This window comes from Melanerpes formicivorus, unplaced genomic scaffold (assembly GCF_026170545.1).
Source record: "Melanerpes formicivorus ecotype bairdi unplaced genomic scaffold, bMelFor1.0.p_v2 SCAF_9, whole genome shotgun sequence".
NCBI lineage: Eukaryota > Metazoa > Chordata > Aves > Piciformes > Picidae > Melanerpes > Melanerpes formicivorus.
Genome location: NW_027142361.1, coordinates 20,787,923 through 20,804,972, shown reverse-complemented (window position 1 = coordinate 20,804,972; position 17,050 = coordinate 20,787,923). Strand labels below are relative to the sequence as shown.

The 17,050-nt window shown below is 52.2% G+C and overlaps 1 protein-coding gene across 1 annotated transcript; it reads right to left on the bottom strand.

Annotated features, from left to right (window-relative positions):
• Positions 1–1,418: 1,418 nt before the first annotated feature.
• FDFT1 (farnesyl-diphosphate farnesyltransferase 1) lies at positions 1,419–16,801 on the bottom strand. Its single transcript, XM_068143219.1, has 8 exons — positions 16,631–16,801; positions 15,600–15,697; positions 9,626–9,809; positions 8,352–8,480; positions 7,705–7,896; positions 6,595–6,771; positions 4,826–4,978; positions 1,419–3,103 (listed from the first exon to the last, which is right to left on the bottom strand). Exons 1-8 carry the CDS (start codon positions 16,754–16,756, stop codon positions 2,882–2,884), a joined length of 1,281 nt encoding a protein of 426 aa, XP_067999320.1. The 5' UTR covers positions 16,757–16,801; the 3' UTR covers positions 1,419–2,881.
• Between the last annotated feature and the right edge of the window lie 249 nt (positions 16,802–17,050).

Below are 17,050 nucleotides of genomic sequence, written 5' to 3'. Positions count from 1 at the left end.
TTGGCTACGGCAATCCCATGCAGAGCTACAGGCTGGGGTTGGAGTGGCTGGAGAGCTGCCAAACAGAGAGGGACCTGGGGTTGCTGATCGACAGCCACCTGAATATGAGCCAACAGTGTGCCCAGGTGGCCAGGAGGGCCGTTGGCATCCTGGCCTGCATTAGGAATAGTGTGGCCAGCAGGAGCAGGGAGGTCATAGTGCCCCTGTACTCTGCTTTGGTTAGGCCGCACCTTGAGTACTGTGTCCAGTTCTGGGCCCCTCAGTTTAAGAAGGACATCGAAACACTTGAACGTGTCCAGAGAAGGGCAACAAGGCTGGTGAGAGGCCTTGAACACAAGCCCTATGAGGAGAGGCTGAGGGAGCTGGGATTGTTTAGCCTGGAGAAGAAGAGGCTCAGGGGTGACCTCATTGCCCTCTACAACTACCTGAAAGGTGGTTGTAGCCAGGAAGGGTTTGGCCTCTTCTCCCAGGCAACCAGCACCAGAACAAGGGGACACAGTCTCAAGCTGCGCCAGGGGAGGTTTAGAATCGAGGTGAGGAGGAAGTTCTTCACCGAGCGAGTCATTCGTCATTGGAACGGGTTGCCCAGGGAGGTGGTTGAGTCATCGTCCCTGGAGGCATTCAAGAGGGGATTGGACGTGGCACTTGGTGCCATGGTCTAGTCATGGGGTCTGTGTTGATAGGTTGGACTCGATGATCCTCGAGGTCCTTTCCAACCTAAATGATACTATGATACTGTGATACTGTGTTGGAGTCACCATCAGTCTCTTCCTACACACCTCCAGTGGATGGGGTGCTTGGTGCCATGGTTTAGTTGATGAGATGGTGTTGGGTGATAGCTTGGACTTGAGGATCTCAAAGGTCTTTTCCAACCTGCTTAATTCTGTTTTATTCTCCAGGCTGAACCCCAACTCTCAGCCTGTCCTCATAGCAGAGGGGTTCCAGCCCTCTGACCATTCTTCTGTCCTCTGGACCTACTCCAACAGGTCCATGTCTTTGCTGTGCTAAGGACCCCAGAGCCGGACACACCGCTGGGGTGAAGTCACACCGGAGCAGAGTACCCTCCCTCCCTCAACCTGCTGGCCACACTGCTTTGGATGCAGCCCAGGATATGGTTGGCTTCAGGTGTGAGCACACATTGCTGGCTCATGCCCAGCTTTTCACCCACTAGTACCCCCCAGAAGTCATCCTTCTCTGCAGGGCTGCTCTCAATGCCTTCATCCTCCAGCTTGTATGATACCACCACAGAGGTGTAGGACCTTACACTTGACCTCGTTGAGCCTCATGAGGTTCACACTTCTCAAGTTTCTCCAGGTCCCCCTGGATTGATCCTATCCCTCAGGTGCATCAGCTGCACCACTCAGTTTGGGTTCATCTGCAAGCTTGCTGAGTGTGTAAAAGTGACAACTAAAGAAAGTAATGACAATGAGACACATTTTTTGTTGTTGTTTTTGGTTGGTTTCTTCTTTTCCCCAAAGAAAACTTTAATTTCCACAAGACAGGAAGCTGCACAAAGGGAGCTACCACAAGTTTCTTCTGAACAACAGCTTAGAAGTATTTACATTGGTACTTGTGGAGTAGGGATCCTCCTTCTGCAGAAGTCTGTCCACATGGGCTTGGCCTTCTGCACCTAGTAGACAGTTTTGCCCTGCACCTGAACGTGGCCTGTCCTTCCCTTCACACAGGCAAAGCAGCATTTGAGGGGGAAGAAAAATCTACTCCAGGGAAATAGGACTTGCCTTTAAAGTGTTCCTTTGTCCAACCTGATGTGTTTCATAAACAGCAGTGGAAGGCTCTTCCAGTTTGCACATCAGTCTGACCTTGATGCTTTCAGGTGGGCTAGGGAAAGCTGCCCTCACTACCTCTCACTGGCTTAAGCTTTCCCAGCCCACAGCAGGGATCACCACTGCTTTTCAGGGTGGCCAGTGCACACAGGCTCCCCCAGAAGCACCCCATGAAAGACAGCATGGTGCAAATCCTCCTTCCTCAGCTTTGCAGAAGCACCAGGCACTGCTGCCATGATGCTGCTCTGCCATGGCACCTTGTCTTGGGCTGAAGTGGGGCAGTGCCCAGACCCTGCAGCAGTCAAGCACAGGGTTATGAGCTCGGGGCCACACAAGCAGCTCCCTTCTCCTTTGAACCACCTCCCCAGCTGCTAAAACACAGAAGCTTTGCAAGTGTCACATACCATCTGCTAGAGCATGGAGCTGCAGGAGCTGGCTTTCAGCTGGGAGCATGCTGCACGCTGCACACCACCTCCAACTTTAACGTGTCAAGGGCTTGTTTCAAGCCTAGGAGCTGCCTGCAGCACAACAGAAAGGTGGAAGATGCCTCTGCCTGTGTCCAGGATATCAACCAGCCTGGGCTGAGGGCCAGAAAGTGGCCAATACTTCCCTGAGTGAGGAAGGATGTTCCTCTCCCAGACGAAGCAGCATCCTTCCAGCAGGAAGCACTTACCAGAGGCATCAGGGATGAGGATGGAGGCAAAACCCAGAAGGTTTTGCTCAGCTCTGAGCTGGAAAGGTGTCTCAAATGTCAAGCAAGAGGAGAGGCAACTGAGTTTCTATATAAACCAAAACAAGATGCAGCTGGGTCTGTGGTCCAAAGGGGAAGAAGTGAAGCACACCAATTCAACCTCAAGCAGCAGGACTCCGATTGGCGTTTGCAACCATCCAAGAGGATGACAAGGGCAGTGAGAAGCAGGCTCCAGCAACACTGCACCATCATCCTGGGCTGCAGCTCACCAGTGACCCATCCTTGTCACTGTCCCAGGCCCCGTGGCACCCTGGTGCCCATCCATGCCCACTGGCAGGGGATGAGGAGCCTCCTGCCTCCACTGCCCATCCACTGCCCAGCTCTCCCCCCGTCCGCCCGCTACCCCTCAGTTCTCGCCAGCCTGCACGTACTCCTCGGTGGCCTTGGAGATGGTGCTGAGGTACTGCCAGCTTAGGGCAGCCAAGAGCATGGCACAGGACAGATAGATGGGGGAGTAGTGGTGGCGGGAGGCCATGGGGCTGCTTGGCAAGCTCATGGCCCGGATGGAGGCGATGATCTGCTCTGTCTTGTTGGATGAGGGGTCTGTGCTGGGGATCTTCTGGTAGATCTGGAGTGAGAGAGAAGGATTAGGCTTCCTACCCAAGGTTGTGGAGACAAATCACAGAATCACAGAATGTTAGGGGCTGGAAGGGACCTTGAGAGATCATCCAGCCCAGCCCCGCTGCCAGAGCAGGATCACCTACACCAGGTCACACAGGAACTCATTCAGGTAGGCCTTGAATATCTCCAGAGAGGAAGACCACACAACCCCCCTGGGCAGCCTGTTCCAGTGCCCTGTCACCCTCACAGTGAAATAATTCTTCCTCCTGTATCCACCCATTGCCACTTGTCCTGTAACTGGGAATCACCGAGAAGAGCCTAGCTGCATCCTCATGGCATAGCTACATGCAAAAGGAAGCCTTAACAGCTACTGGCCTCAAGAGCAACCTCAGTGGTGGACTGCCATGGAGCAAGGACTACCTGCAAGGGATGCCTGGATGGGGCCAGGGCCCATTTCCCTGGAGAAGTGCATTAAGCCAAGCAGCCTCTTGAGGGCACCCCATGAGGCCACACAGCCTCAGACAAGCCCTCAGCCACCACTGGTGTTGCTGGGACCTGGGGCTCTTGTCCAGCAATCTTCACTCATTACCAGTGTTCTGCAGCCCACCCCAAACCAGTGAGGACACCCCAGTGTGATCAGAAGCTGGTGTGATGGGTAGGAAACAGCCACCTTCATCAGATAACCCCATGATCTTTGTGGTTATATTTTCATGGGCTGCAAACCCAGTCTGAGGTCCTAATACTCTTGTAGACAAGTAAGACCTGCAGAAGCAGAGCCTCTGAGTTAAGGTGTCACTGTCCCTTGCCATGGGGTTGGCCAGCCTGCAAAGGCAGCTCTACTAACCATGATTTGGGGTATCATAGAATCATAGAATTGTCAGGGTTGGAAGGGACTTCAAGGATCAGCCAGTTCCAACCCCACTGCCATGGGCAGGGACACCTCACACTACAGCAGGTTGCTCACAGCCACATCCAGCCTGGCTGCTAAAACCTCCAGGGATGAGGCTTCCACCACCTCCCTGGGCAACCTGTGCCAGTGTCTCACCACCCTCATGGGGAAGCACTTCTTCCTAACATCCAATCTGAATCTACCCATTTCTAGTTTTGATCCATTCCCCTCAGTCCTATCACTCCCTGACCCCCTAAAAAGTCCCTCCCCAGCTTTCTTGTAGCCCCCTTCAGATACTGGAAGGCCACAAGAAGGTCTCCTGGAGCCTTCTCTTCTCCAGACTGAACAGCCCAAACTCCCTCAGTCTGCCTCCATAGAGAGGAGCTCCAGCCCTCTGATCATCCTTGTGGCCCTTCTCTGGACATGTTCCAGCACCTCCAGATCCTTCCTGTAATAGGGGCTCCAGAACTGGACACAGTACTCCAGGTAGGGTCTCACCAGAGCAGAGTAGAGGGGGAGAATCACCTCCCTCAACCTGCTGGCTATGCTTCTCTAGATGCAGCCCAGGATGTGATTGGCTTTCTGGGCTGCAAGTGCACACTGGTGGCTCATGTTGACCTTCTCATGGTCTCTGCTTCTTAGGATAGGCACAGACCAATGGCACCTTCAAGCACTCAGTTTGGTCCAAGCCAAAACCACATCAGGGTCATTGTGCCCTGTCACCACTCAACTTAAGAGATACAAGGAAAGGAATAACACACTCACATGTCTTCCTAATTCCACCCCTGGAATGAGGATGGGAACAGCCAGAAATTACTTAAAGCAAATTGTTCAACATACCTCTTCCACATACTGGTACATGATGGCTTTGACAGCTTCTATGCTTGTGGCATCCATCATTAGAGTGACAGTTTGGCCCTTTCTGATCTTCACGACCCCCCTGAACACCTGCTTGTTGTTATAGCAGGCAGCCAGCGTGGCAATAGCCATCACCTAAGGAGAAACACCAACAGCTCTTACTGCACTGTCAGGAGCTTGCCAAAGGAGTGTGGTAGTTTTAGGCTATGCCTTTAAAATTCTTTTCATCACAGATCTTGAACAGAAAAGGAGTAAAATGTGAATAGAATAGAATAGAACTAACCAGGTTGGAAGAGACCTTTGAGATCATCAAGTCCAAACTATCACCCAACGCCATCTAATCAACTAAACCATGGCACCAAGCACCCCATCCAGTCTCTTCCTAAACACCTCCAGTGATGGTGACTCCACCACCTCCCTGGGCAGCACATTCCAATGGCCAATCTCTCTTTCTGTGAAGAACTTCTTCTTAACATCCAGCCTAAACCTCCCCTGGCACAGCTTGAGAATCTGTCCTCTTGTTCTGGTGCTGGTTGCCTCTAAATACAGCTTTCCAACTGGGCTGGTCTGAAGAAGTTAATGTTGGGGGGGAAATTTCAACCCACCACAAGGAGGAACCTTGGCCCTAGTGAAATCCATGTGTTGTGGGTTTGAGAGGAAGGCCCAGCCTTCTTCCCCCCCACAAAAGAGAAAAAGGAATAAAAACCACAGCTAGCCACAGCTGGAGAAGCAAAGGAATGCTGTATTTACAAGCAGTTTTAGGGAATGCAGGGTATATATACACAATTTACAGTATTTACAATATATACACAGAAATATACAGCAAAGTAATACAGGAACGAAATTCCCCCCCTTCTGGAGGAGCATTCCCCCCCTGTACCCCCTTCTCTCCCCTTTTTCCCCCAAAAAGGGTTAGAAAGAGAGAAAAAGAGCAGTTGTTAATTAAAGCAAAGTGTTAGTAGGCCACGCTTATCTGTCCAAGGTCAGCCTGGCAGAGAGCCTAGAAGCGGACCAGCTGGAAAGGAGGAGGGAAGAATCGAAACTGAGAAAAGTCTCAGTCGCACTTAAAGTTGCATTCTACCAATCTACCAATGAAATTTGTTTAGACCTGTCTTTTGTTTACAAAACATTCAGCCATAGTGTCCCTTTCTTAAAGACACAGCCTCAAACGGTCACACCATGGCAAAACACTTCAGAGTGAAGTCACCGCCTCAATGAGAGCAGAAAAGGCAGGACCAGGAAAGAAGAAAGAGACAGGAGTCATAGAATCATAGAATCAATAAGGTTGGAAGAGACTTCAAAGATCATCAAGTCCAACCTGTCACCCAACACCTCATGACTACTAAACCATGGCACCAAGTGCCACGTCCAATCCCCTCTTGAACACCTCCAGGGATGGTGACTCCACCACCTCCTTGGGCAGCACATTCCAACAGCTAACAACTCTCTCTGTGATGAATTTTCTCCTCACCTCCAGCCTAAACCTCCCCTGGCACAGGTTGAGACTGTGTCCTCTTGTTCTGGTGCTGGTTGCCTGGGAGAAGAGACCAACCCCCACCTAGCTATAACCTCCCTCCAGGTAGTTGTAGAGAGCAATAAGGTCTCCCCTGAGCCTCCTCTTCTCCAGACTATGCAACCCCAGCTCCCTCAGCCTCTCCTCATAAAGTCATGGAGGATAAACAGGCTAACACCATCCTTCACCTCCAGCTTCTCATGCAGACAATGAAGAACCACTGGAAAGCACAACTCACCTGGGGGATAGCACAGAAGTTGAAGACACTTTGGTTCTTCAGGTGGGACAAGTAGGTGAGGACATCAGGGACATGGCGGAGGGCGTTGGTGATGAGCTCGTTCAGACACTGCACAGCCACATCAATGTTCTCTGCTTGGGCAAAATCTGAGAGCTTCTTGGCATACCTGCTCCAGACCTGCACATCAAGATAAGGATTCACAGCTTGGAGGGTACATTCATGCCAGAGAAGAGACATCAGCGACACTCTGAGGTCTAGGAGAGTAACAAGAACCACCAGAGACCCACAACAGCCTTGATGGCTTGGGGGGGAAGAGGAAAGGAAGGGGAAGGGGAGGGGAAGGGGAGGGGAAGGGGAGGGGAAGGGGAGGGGAAGGGGAGGGGAAGGGGAGGGGAAGGGGAGGGGAAGGGGAGGGGAAGGGGAGGGGAAGGGGAGGGGAAGGGGAGGGGAAGGGGAGGGGAAGGGGAGGGGAAGGGGAGGGGAAGGGGAGGGGAAGGGGAGGGGAAGGGGAGGGGAAGGGGAGGGGAAGGGGAGGGGAAGGGGAGGGGAAGGGGAGGGGAAGGGGAAGACAGACTAGACCAGTTTGGAAAAGACCTTGGAGATCATTAGGCTAAAGGAAAGAAGGCTGCAGAGACAGGACAGTGGCCTACCAAGGACTGTAAAGAACAAGCATGGAACTCATCTCAACATCTTCTCTAGTGCTTCATCCAGTCTCTTCCTAAACACCTCCAGTGATGGTGACTCCACCACCTCCCTGGGTAGTACATTCCAATGGCCAATCACTCCCACTGTGAAGAACTTCTTCCTAGCATCCAGCCTAAACCTCCCCTGGCACAGCTTGAGACTGTGTCCTCTTGTTCTGGTGCTGGTTGCCTGGGAGGAGAGACCAACCCCCACCTGGCAAAAGTATTAAAGACTGTCAAGGGACACCAACAACTGGTAGGACAACCCCTGGCTTTGGGGATTCCAAAGGAAATCCCAGCAGGAACCCTTCTAGTGAGAGGATGCAAGTGACTGTATCAGAGCAGCAAGGACAGCACCTTCAGCCTCGGTGCATTTCTGAACGAGGCACAGCAGAACAGCTCACCCCAAGGAGGCGCCGTCCCTCACCTCTTGGGGCCAGAACTCCCTTCCCTCCAGCTGGTCCTCCAGGTAGTCACGTATGATGTTGGTTTTCTGCAGGAAGAGGCCCATGGAGTTGGCCAGCTCTGTGTCCTGCCCCACGATTGGATCTTCCAGCTCTGATGCAGAGAAGAGCCGGGAAAGGCCAATGCCCACCAGCCCAGCAACGTAGTGGCAGTACTGCAGGGCACCCAGAGGGGAGAGGACAGAAAACAGACAAGAGGAGCAGTTACCCAGAGCTGCCTGTTTCCTGCAATGGCCTCTACAGAAATGATGCTCAGAAGCTACTGGCAGTGTGTTCTCTGCAAGCTCCCACAGCCCCCCTCCAGGAGTCTCAGCTTTCCCATGCCCAGCAAACATCTCACCAAGGATGTCACTGGCAGCCAACTGAACCACCCCCAGGGGGACAGTTCATGTGGTGAGTCACCCAAAACATGCCACTGGGCAACACCAACAACCTGTGCCACCCTCCTGTTACCCACGGGACCAAACAGCCTCTCAAGGCCTTCCCATGCCCACACAGCCTTTCCTCACCCAGCTGAGCCTTCTTCCCACATGGATGCCCTCTCCTCTTGCACACAGACAAGGCAGGCCCTGGTCAGCTTCAGTCCACTCCTCTGTCCAGGCTGACTTACCCTGTCCCACTCAAGCTCAGAGTCCACCTTCTTCTCCAAGAACTCTGCCATCCCAACGCCCATCTTGTGGCAAACATCTGAGATCACATCCTGATAGACCTTTGACAGATTCCTGAACTCCATGGAGATCTGCAGCACAAACCACCACCAGGAAACAGAGAGACGTCATCAGGACAGAAGAGCTGAGCTCAGTATTTATTAAGAGATCAGAAAATGACTGTTCACCTGGCTTCTATCCTCCCCTGGCTGGAGATCTAGGACAACTCCCACAGCCAGAGCTGTTTCAAGGCCCTTAAAGCATAGGCTCAGCCTGTTCCCAGTCTAAATGGTCTGGTGTCTGGCCTGAGATCATACACAGCAGTATCTTTGGGAAGGCTCTGTGGCCTTGGAGCTGCAGGACAAAACTAGCTATGCCTGGTGCACAGGCTTGGTTGTGTTGTAATTTGTGAGAGCCCCCTTGACAGCCATGGGGAAAGGCAGGAAGGTAGTATGTTCTCCTGAGCCCTCTCCAGCTCAGGCTCCACATGTTCAGATGGAGTGCCCTGTGTTCCAGTTTGTGCCTGTTGCTGCTTGTCCTGTCACTGGGCACCACTGAGAAGAGTCTAGCCCCATCCTCTTGCCACCTGTCCTATAGATTTTGCTAAGCATCAAGAAGATCCCCTCTCAGCCTTCTCCAGTCTAAACAGCCCCAAGTCTCTCAGCCTTTCCTTGTAAGAAAAGATGTTCCAGACCCCTCAGCATCTTTGAAAAAGGATCCTTAGAAGTAATAAGCTACTTGAGAAGGATGCTTAGAGCAGTAAGGCTTTGGGCAGTATTGCTAGTAGCAGCAAGGGTGCTTTTTGTCTTGCATGCACATCACAGATCTGCAGACAGAATCCTGCAGCTCCAGAGCAGACCCTGCAGGACCACTGCCAACGCAGGTCCCTCCATAAGCCACATCCCAGATAAGCTTTTCTCCTCTTCCTATCTGTAGGGGTCAGAGGGCACCCAACCCAAGGAATACACATGGTTGGGCAACAAATCCATACTTCTCTTCCCAAGACAACAGTCATTCACTGATAAAAAGCCATTTTTTAGAGCTGGCACTTTTCCACATCCAGGTTATCTCTGGAGAGAGCATTGCACAAGATTTGTCTTTCTCACCCCAGCACTGCAGGTGCTTCAAAAAGCTACAGGCTCACCAGGGACTGAATGAGCTCAGGTGTGAGATGGAAAGACAACCATGTACACAGAGGTGACAGAAGGCAGCTGGAGCAAGGAGGCAGATGCCTTACCGTTGGGAAGTCCTCGAGCACCTGCCGGTCCTTCTCCTTGCTCTCTGTGTATTTCCACTCTGGTTGATAGAGATAGGAGTGGAACTCATGCAGCATTGGGACCTTCACATCTAAGCTGATGGTCATGTCATCCTCTATAGTGTCCAGGGCACGGAGAACTAGGTAGAAGATGCAGACAGCATGGCTGGAATGGGAGGGAAAAAAAAAAAACAAACCAACAAACGGTAACAAACCAACAAGGGGCAACAAAGCTGGGGAGGGGGTTGGAGCACAGCCCTGTGAGGAGAGGCTGAGGGAGCTGGGGTTGCTTAGCCTGGAGAAGGGGAGGCTCAGGGGAGACCTTATTGCTCTCTACAACTACCTGAAGGGAGGTTATAGCTAGGTGGGGGTTGGTCTCTTCTCCCAGGCAACCAGCACCAGAACAAGAGGACACAGTCTCAAGCTGTGCCAGGGGAGGTTTAGGATGGGTGTTAGGAAAAAGTTCTTCCCAGAAAGAGAGATTGGCCATTGGAATGTGCTGCCCAGGGAGGTGGTGGAGTCACCATCACTGGAGATGTTTAGGAAGAGACTGGATGGAGTGCTTGGTGCCATGGTTTAGCTGATTAGATGGTGTTGGATGATAGGTTGGACTTGATGATCTCAAAGGTCTTTTCCAACCTGGTTAATTCAATTCTATTCTATTCTATTCTATTCTATTCTATCCTATCCTATCCTATCCTATCCTGTCCTGTCCTCCCTTACTTGGGCTCACCTATTAGGCAGGACAAACAGTTCAGATTAACCACACAGCCCTCAGCAGATGTGATTCCAGCTCCACATGGCACACACTGACACCACAGGGTTGTTGATACCTTTGAAGATACAACAAGGTCAAGCACAATTTGCTTTTGTGTTTCAAGTGATAACAGTACTTCAGCCACCAAAAGTGGTGATGCAGAAGCCTTCTCCTTTCTCACCATTGTATCCCTGTGTCTCCTGAAGTTTGGAGACTAGGGGTGCTCACATCCAGTTCCTCCTCCATCAGATCAAACCACCTCCAACTCCAGGATTTATAGAAACCATCCTCTACTATTTGCTGCTGTAACATACTGAGGGCATTTAGGGGGACATACAGAATTAACCAGGTTGGAAAAGACCTTCAAAATCATCAAGTCCAACCTGTCACCCAACATCATCTAATCAACTAAACCATGGCACCAAGTGCCTCATCCAGTCTCTTTTAAAACACCTCCAGTGATGGTGTAATAGTTTGAAGTGGAAGGGGCCTTAAAAGGTCACCTAGTTCAACCCCCCTCCTGTGAGCAGGGACATCTTCAATTAGATCCAGGGTTCAGCTTATTGGAAAAAGCAGATGCAAAATAAGGAAGGGGAAAATGCACTTTTCCTGTCACTTCCCCTTCTCCACACCCAGCACCCTTTTATCCTGTTTGTGGGGGAGTAAGAGTCTGCCTTACTGGGCCACAGGAATATTAGGACTGGCAGACAAAGCCAAAACTACCTCATATTTTTTATCTCCAGGCACAAATCACTGGAGCCAGCCCATGTGTCTCAGCCCACCAGTGGAAAGCTGCTGGAGAAGAGCTGCTTCTCACACCACTCCTGCCTAACCCACCCGGGCTCCACATTTCTGTAGCTGTAGCAAAAAGGTCAGTGCTGGTGTCAAGAAATACCCGCTCAGACTCTAGGATTTATCTAAAATAATCTTCCAGCTCTAAAATGAGCACAGTGATACTATGAGGAGATGATGAGCTCATTAACTGCTTGACAAATGGAAATGAGCTTGGACTGCTGACATGCTAATTAGCAGGCAAGAGCATGGCTCTCCTAGGATGACAATGTGTGCAAGCAGTGATTAAGCAGCCAGGGAAAACTGACTGGCTCTTGCAGCCAATACTGTTACATTGGGCATTTTTTTGCCTTAATTGCAGGGTATTTAGTGCCTCTGTCAAACCACACATGTGAGTGCTCACAAGCAGCTATCTTGTGCCCTCCTGTTCCTTCACACCACTGAGCTTTTCCATTCTGGGCTTCTGTTCAGCCAACACACTGCCAGTGCCCATGACTTCCCTTTCAGCAGCAGCCAAGAAAGGCAGAGCAGAACAGAATTACACAGAAATATTTAGGTTGGAAGAGACTCTCAGGATCACCAAGTCCAACCAACAGCCCTGCTCTGCAAAGTTCACCCCTAAACCATACCCCCAAGCACCACATCCAAACCACTTTTAAACACATCCAGGGTTGGTGACTCCACCACCTCCCTGGGCAGCACCTTCCAATGCCTGACCACTCTTGCTGGGAAAAAAAATTTCCTAATGTCCAGCCTAAACCCACCCAGTCTTAGCTTGAGGCCATTTCCTCTTGTTCTGTCATCACTAACTACCTGTGCAGAACCTGCAATGCCATCCCAGAAGCACCTCCCACATTGACACCGTGCCCAAGGAAGGGTGTCACTAACTCCAGAGCCCAGCATAGTTAAAACGATTTAGATCATGGAATCATAGAACTGTTAGGGTTGGAAGGGACCACAAGGATCAGCCAGTTCCAACCCCCTGACATGGTCAAGGACACCTCACACTACAGCAGGTTGCTCACAGCCACATCCAGCCTGACCTTCAAAACCTCCAGGGATGAGGCTTCCACCACCTCCCTGGGCAACCTGTGCCAGTGTCTCACCACCCTCATGGGGAAGAACTTCTTCCTAACATCCAATCTGAATCTACCCATTTCTAGTTTTGTTCCATTCCCCCTAGTCCTATCATTCCCTGACACCCTAAAAAGTCCCTCCCCAGCTTTCTTGTAGCCCCCTTCAGATACTGGAAGGCCACAATAAGGTCTCCTCAGAGCCTTCTCTTCTCCAGACTGAACAGCCCCAAGTCCCTCAGTAGATCTATTCTCACCTATGCATCCAAACCTTAACTGCATCCCCAACTTCCATCACACACTGAATTTAGCTCTGTGGCAATTTGGGCAAATCAAAGGAATTTTGATGATGAGAGTGGTGAAACACTGCCACAGGTTGCCCAGAAAGGTGGTAAGTGACCTATTCCTGGCAACATTCCCAGTCAGGTTGGATGGGGCTCTAAGCAACCTGATCCAGTTGAAGATGCCCCTGCTCTCTGCAGGGTGTTTGGACTAGGTGGCCTTTAAAGGTCCCTTCCAACCCAAATCATTCTGTGATTCCATGAAACACCATCATAAAAACAACTGTGCAGTGAGCATGGTCTGTCTGCAGCTCCCCATTTCTCTTTATGATTCCTAGGCACCATAAATCCAGCTGGTCTCCAAGCTGAGATCCATGGGGATGACAGAGGCCAACCAAATTCACACACTCTTCACCAGAGAATGTGTGTGATGATGCTGGGAAAAGGACACTCTAACATGACCTCCCCTTCACACAACTGCAAGCACCCACTTCCAAAGAGCAAGCCTGGTTTCATCTCAGGGCTCAATCTCCAGTCCTGTCCTGGCTGTGGTTCCCCCATTCCCAAAGTGGTCTCTTTTCTCCTTTCTCTTTGCCACCACATTCTTTCTTTCCACAAAGCAGCAGGACCTGCAGGAATTGATCCTGAAGGGTCAAAGAGGCAGGCAGGGCAATGTGGCTGGCAGCAGAAGGCTTGTCTCCACCAGCAGGACAGGAGTTAGGATGTTGGCTCATAACTCCTCTCCACTACCAGGACTCAAGATGTTTGCTAAGCTGCAGTTTTCCTCCAACCTTCCACAAATATGCCCTAACCATGTAGCAATGGCCTGGACATGGTCCTAGCCAGAAAAACAGTTTATGGGGCCAAAGATAATAAGCAAGAAAGAAGCAAACATTTTAGCTCAACTACCAATACTCTGGCCTGGGGAGCACTGCTCCTAGTACTTACCCAACTCTCCATTTTCCAGCAGTCCTTGGGAACTCTCCCAGGAACAGGGATGTGAACCAGTGAGAGCTTCATGCATCCTCAGACTCTGGCATAGGACACCACACTTGGGAGCAGCATTTGTATCTCAGCACACTGTGGTGGTTATAATGCTTGAATGCTTGGAACCAGCAGTTCCTTCAGGCAACAAGCAAACATGAAGCAGTCTATAACCAGAGGGGTTCAATTTAAACCCCCTAATGAGGTTAACACCAGTGGGAGCACTTATTTGATGCCATCAATCCCTTCCTAAGCTCACTGCTCTGTTTCTGTATTCTCTTTTTATTTACCCTATGAAGGAAGCCCATAAGACAGCTGGGGCTGTTCAACCTGAAGAAGAGAAGGCTCCAGGGAGACCTTACTGCAGCCTTTCAGTATTTAAAGGAACCTGTAAGAAGTATGAGGACAGACACTTTAGCAAGGCCTGTTGTGACAGGACAAGGGGTGATGGTTTTAAACTGAAAGAGGGGAGATCATTAATCTCACCATAAACCTCATCATAAACAGAACTGTTTATGATTCAGGTGGTGAAACACTGACCCAGGTTGCCCAGAGAAGTGTTAGATGCCCCATCTCTGGGAACATTCCAGATCAGGTTGGATGGAACTCTGAGCAACCTGATCTAGTTGAAGATGTCTCTGCTCAGTGCAGAGGGGGTTGAACTCGACGACCTTTAAAGGTCCCTTCCAGCCCAAATCATTCCATGATTTTTATTTTCCTCTTTGGTCCCTGAACTCTTCAGCAGGGCCACTATGCTTTGAAAATGGCTTTCTCCTGATCCAGTACAGAGATCCCTGTGCAGTTCTAGGTTGCAATAATCCAGCAATAGCATTTTTAGGATACCAGACAGAATTTCTGTGCCCTGCTGGATGGGAGCCTTGCTGATTGGAGCAAGCTGCAATGCAAGGATTAAAGAGCAACAAAAAAAGTTAACTGCACACAGATCAAAGCAACCACACCACATGCAGACCCTGCTAACAGGTTTCAATGTGTTTTATTGACTGACCTCTTTTTTTCCTCCTTATTTTCTACATTAGCTAATATGGAAACAAACACACACACACAAAATGAAGTTTCATTCTTGGCTCTACTTTGCACCTTTCCACACAACCCCAGCCAAGCTGCTGAATTTCTTTGCCTTTCCTGTAAAACAGGCTGCAGAACATTTCATAAATGCTGGATGCCAGCTACAAGGCAACATCCCAACTGCCAAGCCAGGGCTCAACAGACAACCCAGTGTTCAGGCTGGTGCCTGCAACTGGAGTCACAACCACAGCCCTGGATGTGCCTGGTGCAGCTTCTGGGAAGCCCCAGTTTTGACAATTAGCCCATTTTAAGATTAACTGGAGGCATCTACGTGCTGAAATCAGTGATTACCTTATGGATATAAGGACTTAGATAGAGCATACACTATCTGCATGAGACCCCAGGCCAACTCAAGCTTTGTGCCATCTAAAACTTTCCTGCACAGGTCAGCAAAATCTGAACAGCAGATAAAAAAACAAGGGTGCAGCAAACTCCCTCTGATGATCCCCATAGGTCTGGAGGCAGCTGCTTCCAAAAGCACTTTCCAGACAGGGTCCAGACTCTCAGTCAGCCCTGGGTATTTGCTCACCTCCTCCCTCCAGCCAGCCCAAAATCCGGCGCCAGGCTTGGCACTGCTAGGACACATTCTCAAGGTGTCGCAAATAGCACATGGCCAGGAACTGTGCTGGACTGGCCAAGAAGCTGTAGTGCCCATTCCCAGGCCTGCTTTAGCCAAGAAACCCAGCCCAGGGAGGGGGCACAAATTACACCCACTCAGCTAGGACCTGAAAAACCTCACGTCCAGCTGCATGGGCTGGGACTGCACCGAGTGTCTCCCAGCCACCTCACCCAGTACCCTGGCGATCTGCTGCACTTCCCAGCAGCTCAGCTGAAGAAAGGTAGCATAAGGGGGGCACTGCATGGGCCAGCTCCTGGCCAGCTCTGACAGGGCACCCCACTGTCAGGAGCCCACTGCACCTGCCACTTCCCAAGGAGCCCTGGTGTTGGGGGACCACTGCAATCCCCAGCCCTCCACAACTCACCGCAGCTCTCCGTCCAGGGCCTGAATGACAGAGGCGAAGCTTCGGCTGGTCTGGTTGAGGTACCGGTAGCAGGTTCGGAGGCCTCCTCCCAGCGAGTCCTACAGGCACATTGGGGTGCAGGGTGGCGGCTGAAGGCGAGGGGATGTGGCCGGAGCGGGGGCCGTGGGGATATCCGGCTGCCGAACCCCCCGCCCGCCGCTTCGCAGCCGCCCCAAGGCCCTAGGGGACCCTCGATGTGGCGAAAAGGCCAGCGTCCGCTTGAAGAGGGACACGGCCCGCTCCGCCCCCCCCCCGTCCCGGCCCATCCCAGCCCGCCCGCCGCCCGCCCCCTTAACCCGAGCGGGGCCCGCCCTGGGGCCGGACAGTGCCCGCAGAGGGGCTGGGCACGGGAGGCACTGGAAGCATGCACGGGAAGCATGAAGCCTGTGGGAGGCACTGGGACGGTACATCACTCGGAACTGATGCAAGGCACCGGGCCAGTGCGATACCCGGAAGCATGAAGCCGGTGCAGAGCATCAGGACCGTGCAGCGCCCAGAGACGGTGCGATGCACAACGGGTACCGGCGCTACGCAGTGCACGGGAAACGAGAAGCGGGGTCAAAGCACCGGGCCCGTGCGATACCCAGAGCCGTGCAATGAACAGGAAGCATGAAGCCGGCTTCATGCAAAACACCGGGGGTTGTGCAATGCTCGGAGCTGGTGCAACGCACGCAAAGCACCAGGGTTCGGGGTATCATTCGGAGCCAGGGCAATGCACGCAGGGTAGGGGCCCCGAGCGAGGCACGGTAAGGACAGACACGCATTAATTACATGGGAAGCCATCGCCTGGTGAGATGAATGAGACGCCCGAGCCGATGCTGCCCTCGGCTTAACACCGGGCTGGTGCTACGCACGGTGAGACCGTGCAGCGCTCACCCCTGGCAACGCCGCAGCCGCGCAGGATAATAACAGACCCCACATGGCACAATACACTGCCCCATCGACGGTGACCACGAAGCGCATCCCCCGTTACCGCCTCCCGGCCCCCTCACCGGGTCGATCCGCGGCATGACGACCCGGTAGCCGCCCATTTTGAACCGCAGCAGGTTGTAGATATACTCGGGATGGCCGAGCCATTTCCTTAGTAGCTCCATGGGGCCACGTTCATCCCCCCGCATCCGACCTGTCCGCCGTCACCCGGTGCTTAACCGTACTCGGGTGCGGCCGCCTCTGCTCCGCCCCTCAGCCAATCAGCTTGCTCGTCCCATCGCTCGGTGGGCCGGACGGGCCGCTTATTGGTTGAAGTGCGCTCGCACCAGGGGAGCGTCAACCAATAGAAAGGCGGCAGGGCTGGTGTGACGGCAGCTGGCGGGCGCTGATTGGGTGGCGGCGCCCGTGGGCACACGCGGAGCGGGAAGGCGGTGGCTGGAGGAGGGGGGGGCCCACGCACAGCGGAGACTGCTGGGGACACC

Excerpts from the sequence above, each read along its gene's own strand:
- FDFT1 (XM_068143219.1), bottom strand. The coding sequence starts at position 16,756 with ATGCGGGGGGATGAACGTGGCCCCATGGAGCTACTAAGGAAATGGCTC. Across the intron at positions 8,481-9,625 it reads TGCTCGAGGACTTCCCAACG|ATCTCCATGGAGTTCAGGAA; the intron begins GTAAGGCATCTG and ends TTTGTGCTGCAG. Across the intron at positions 7,897-8,351 it reads CTGAGCTTGAGTGGGACAGG|TACTGCCACTACGTTGCTGG; the intron begins GTAAGTCAGCCT and ends GGTGCCCTGCAG.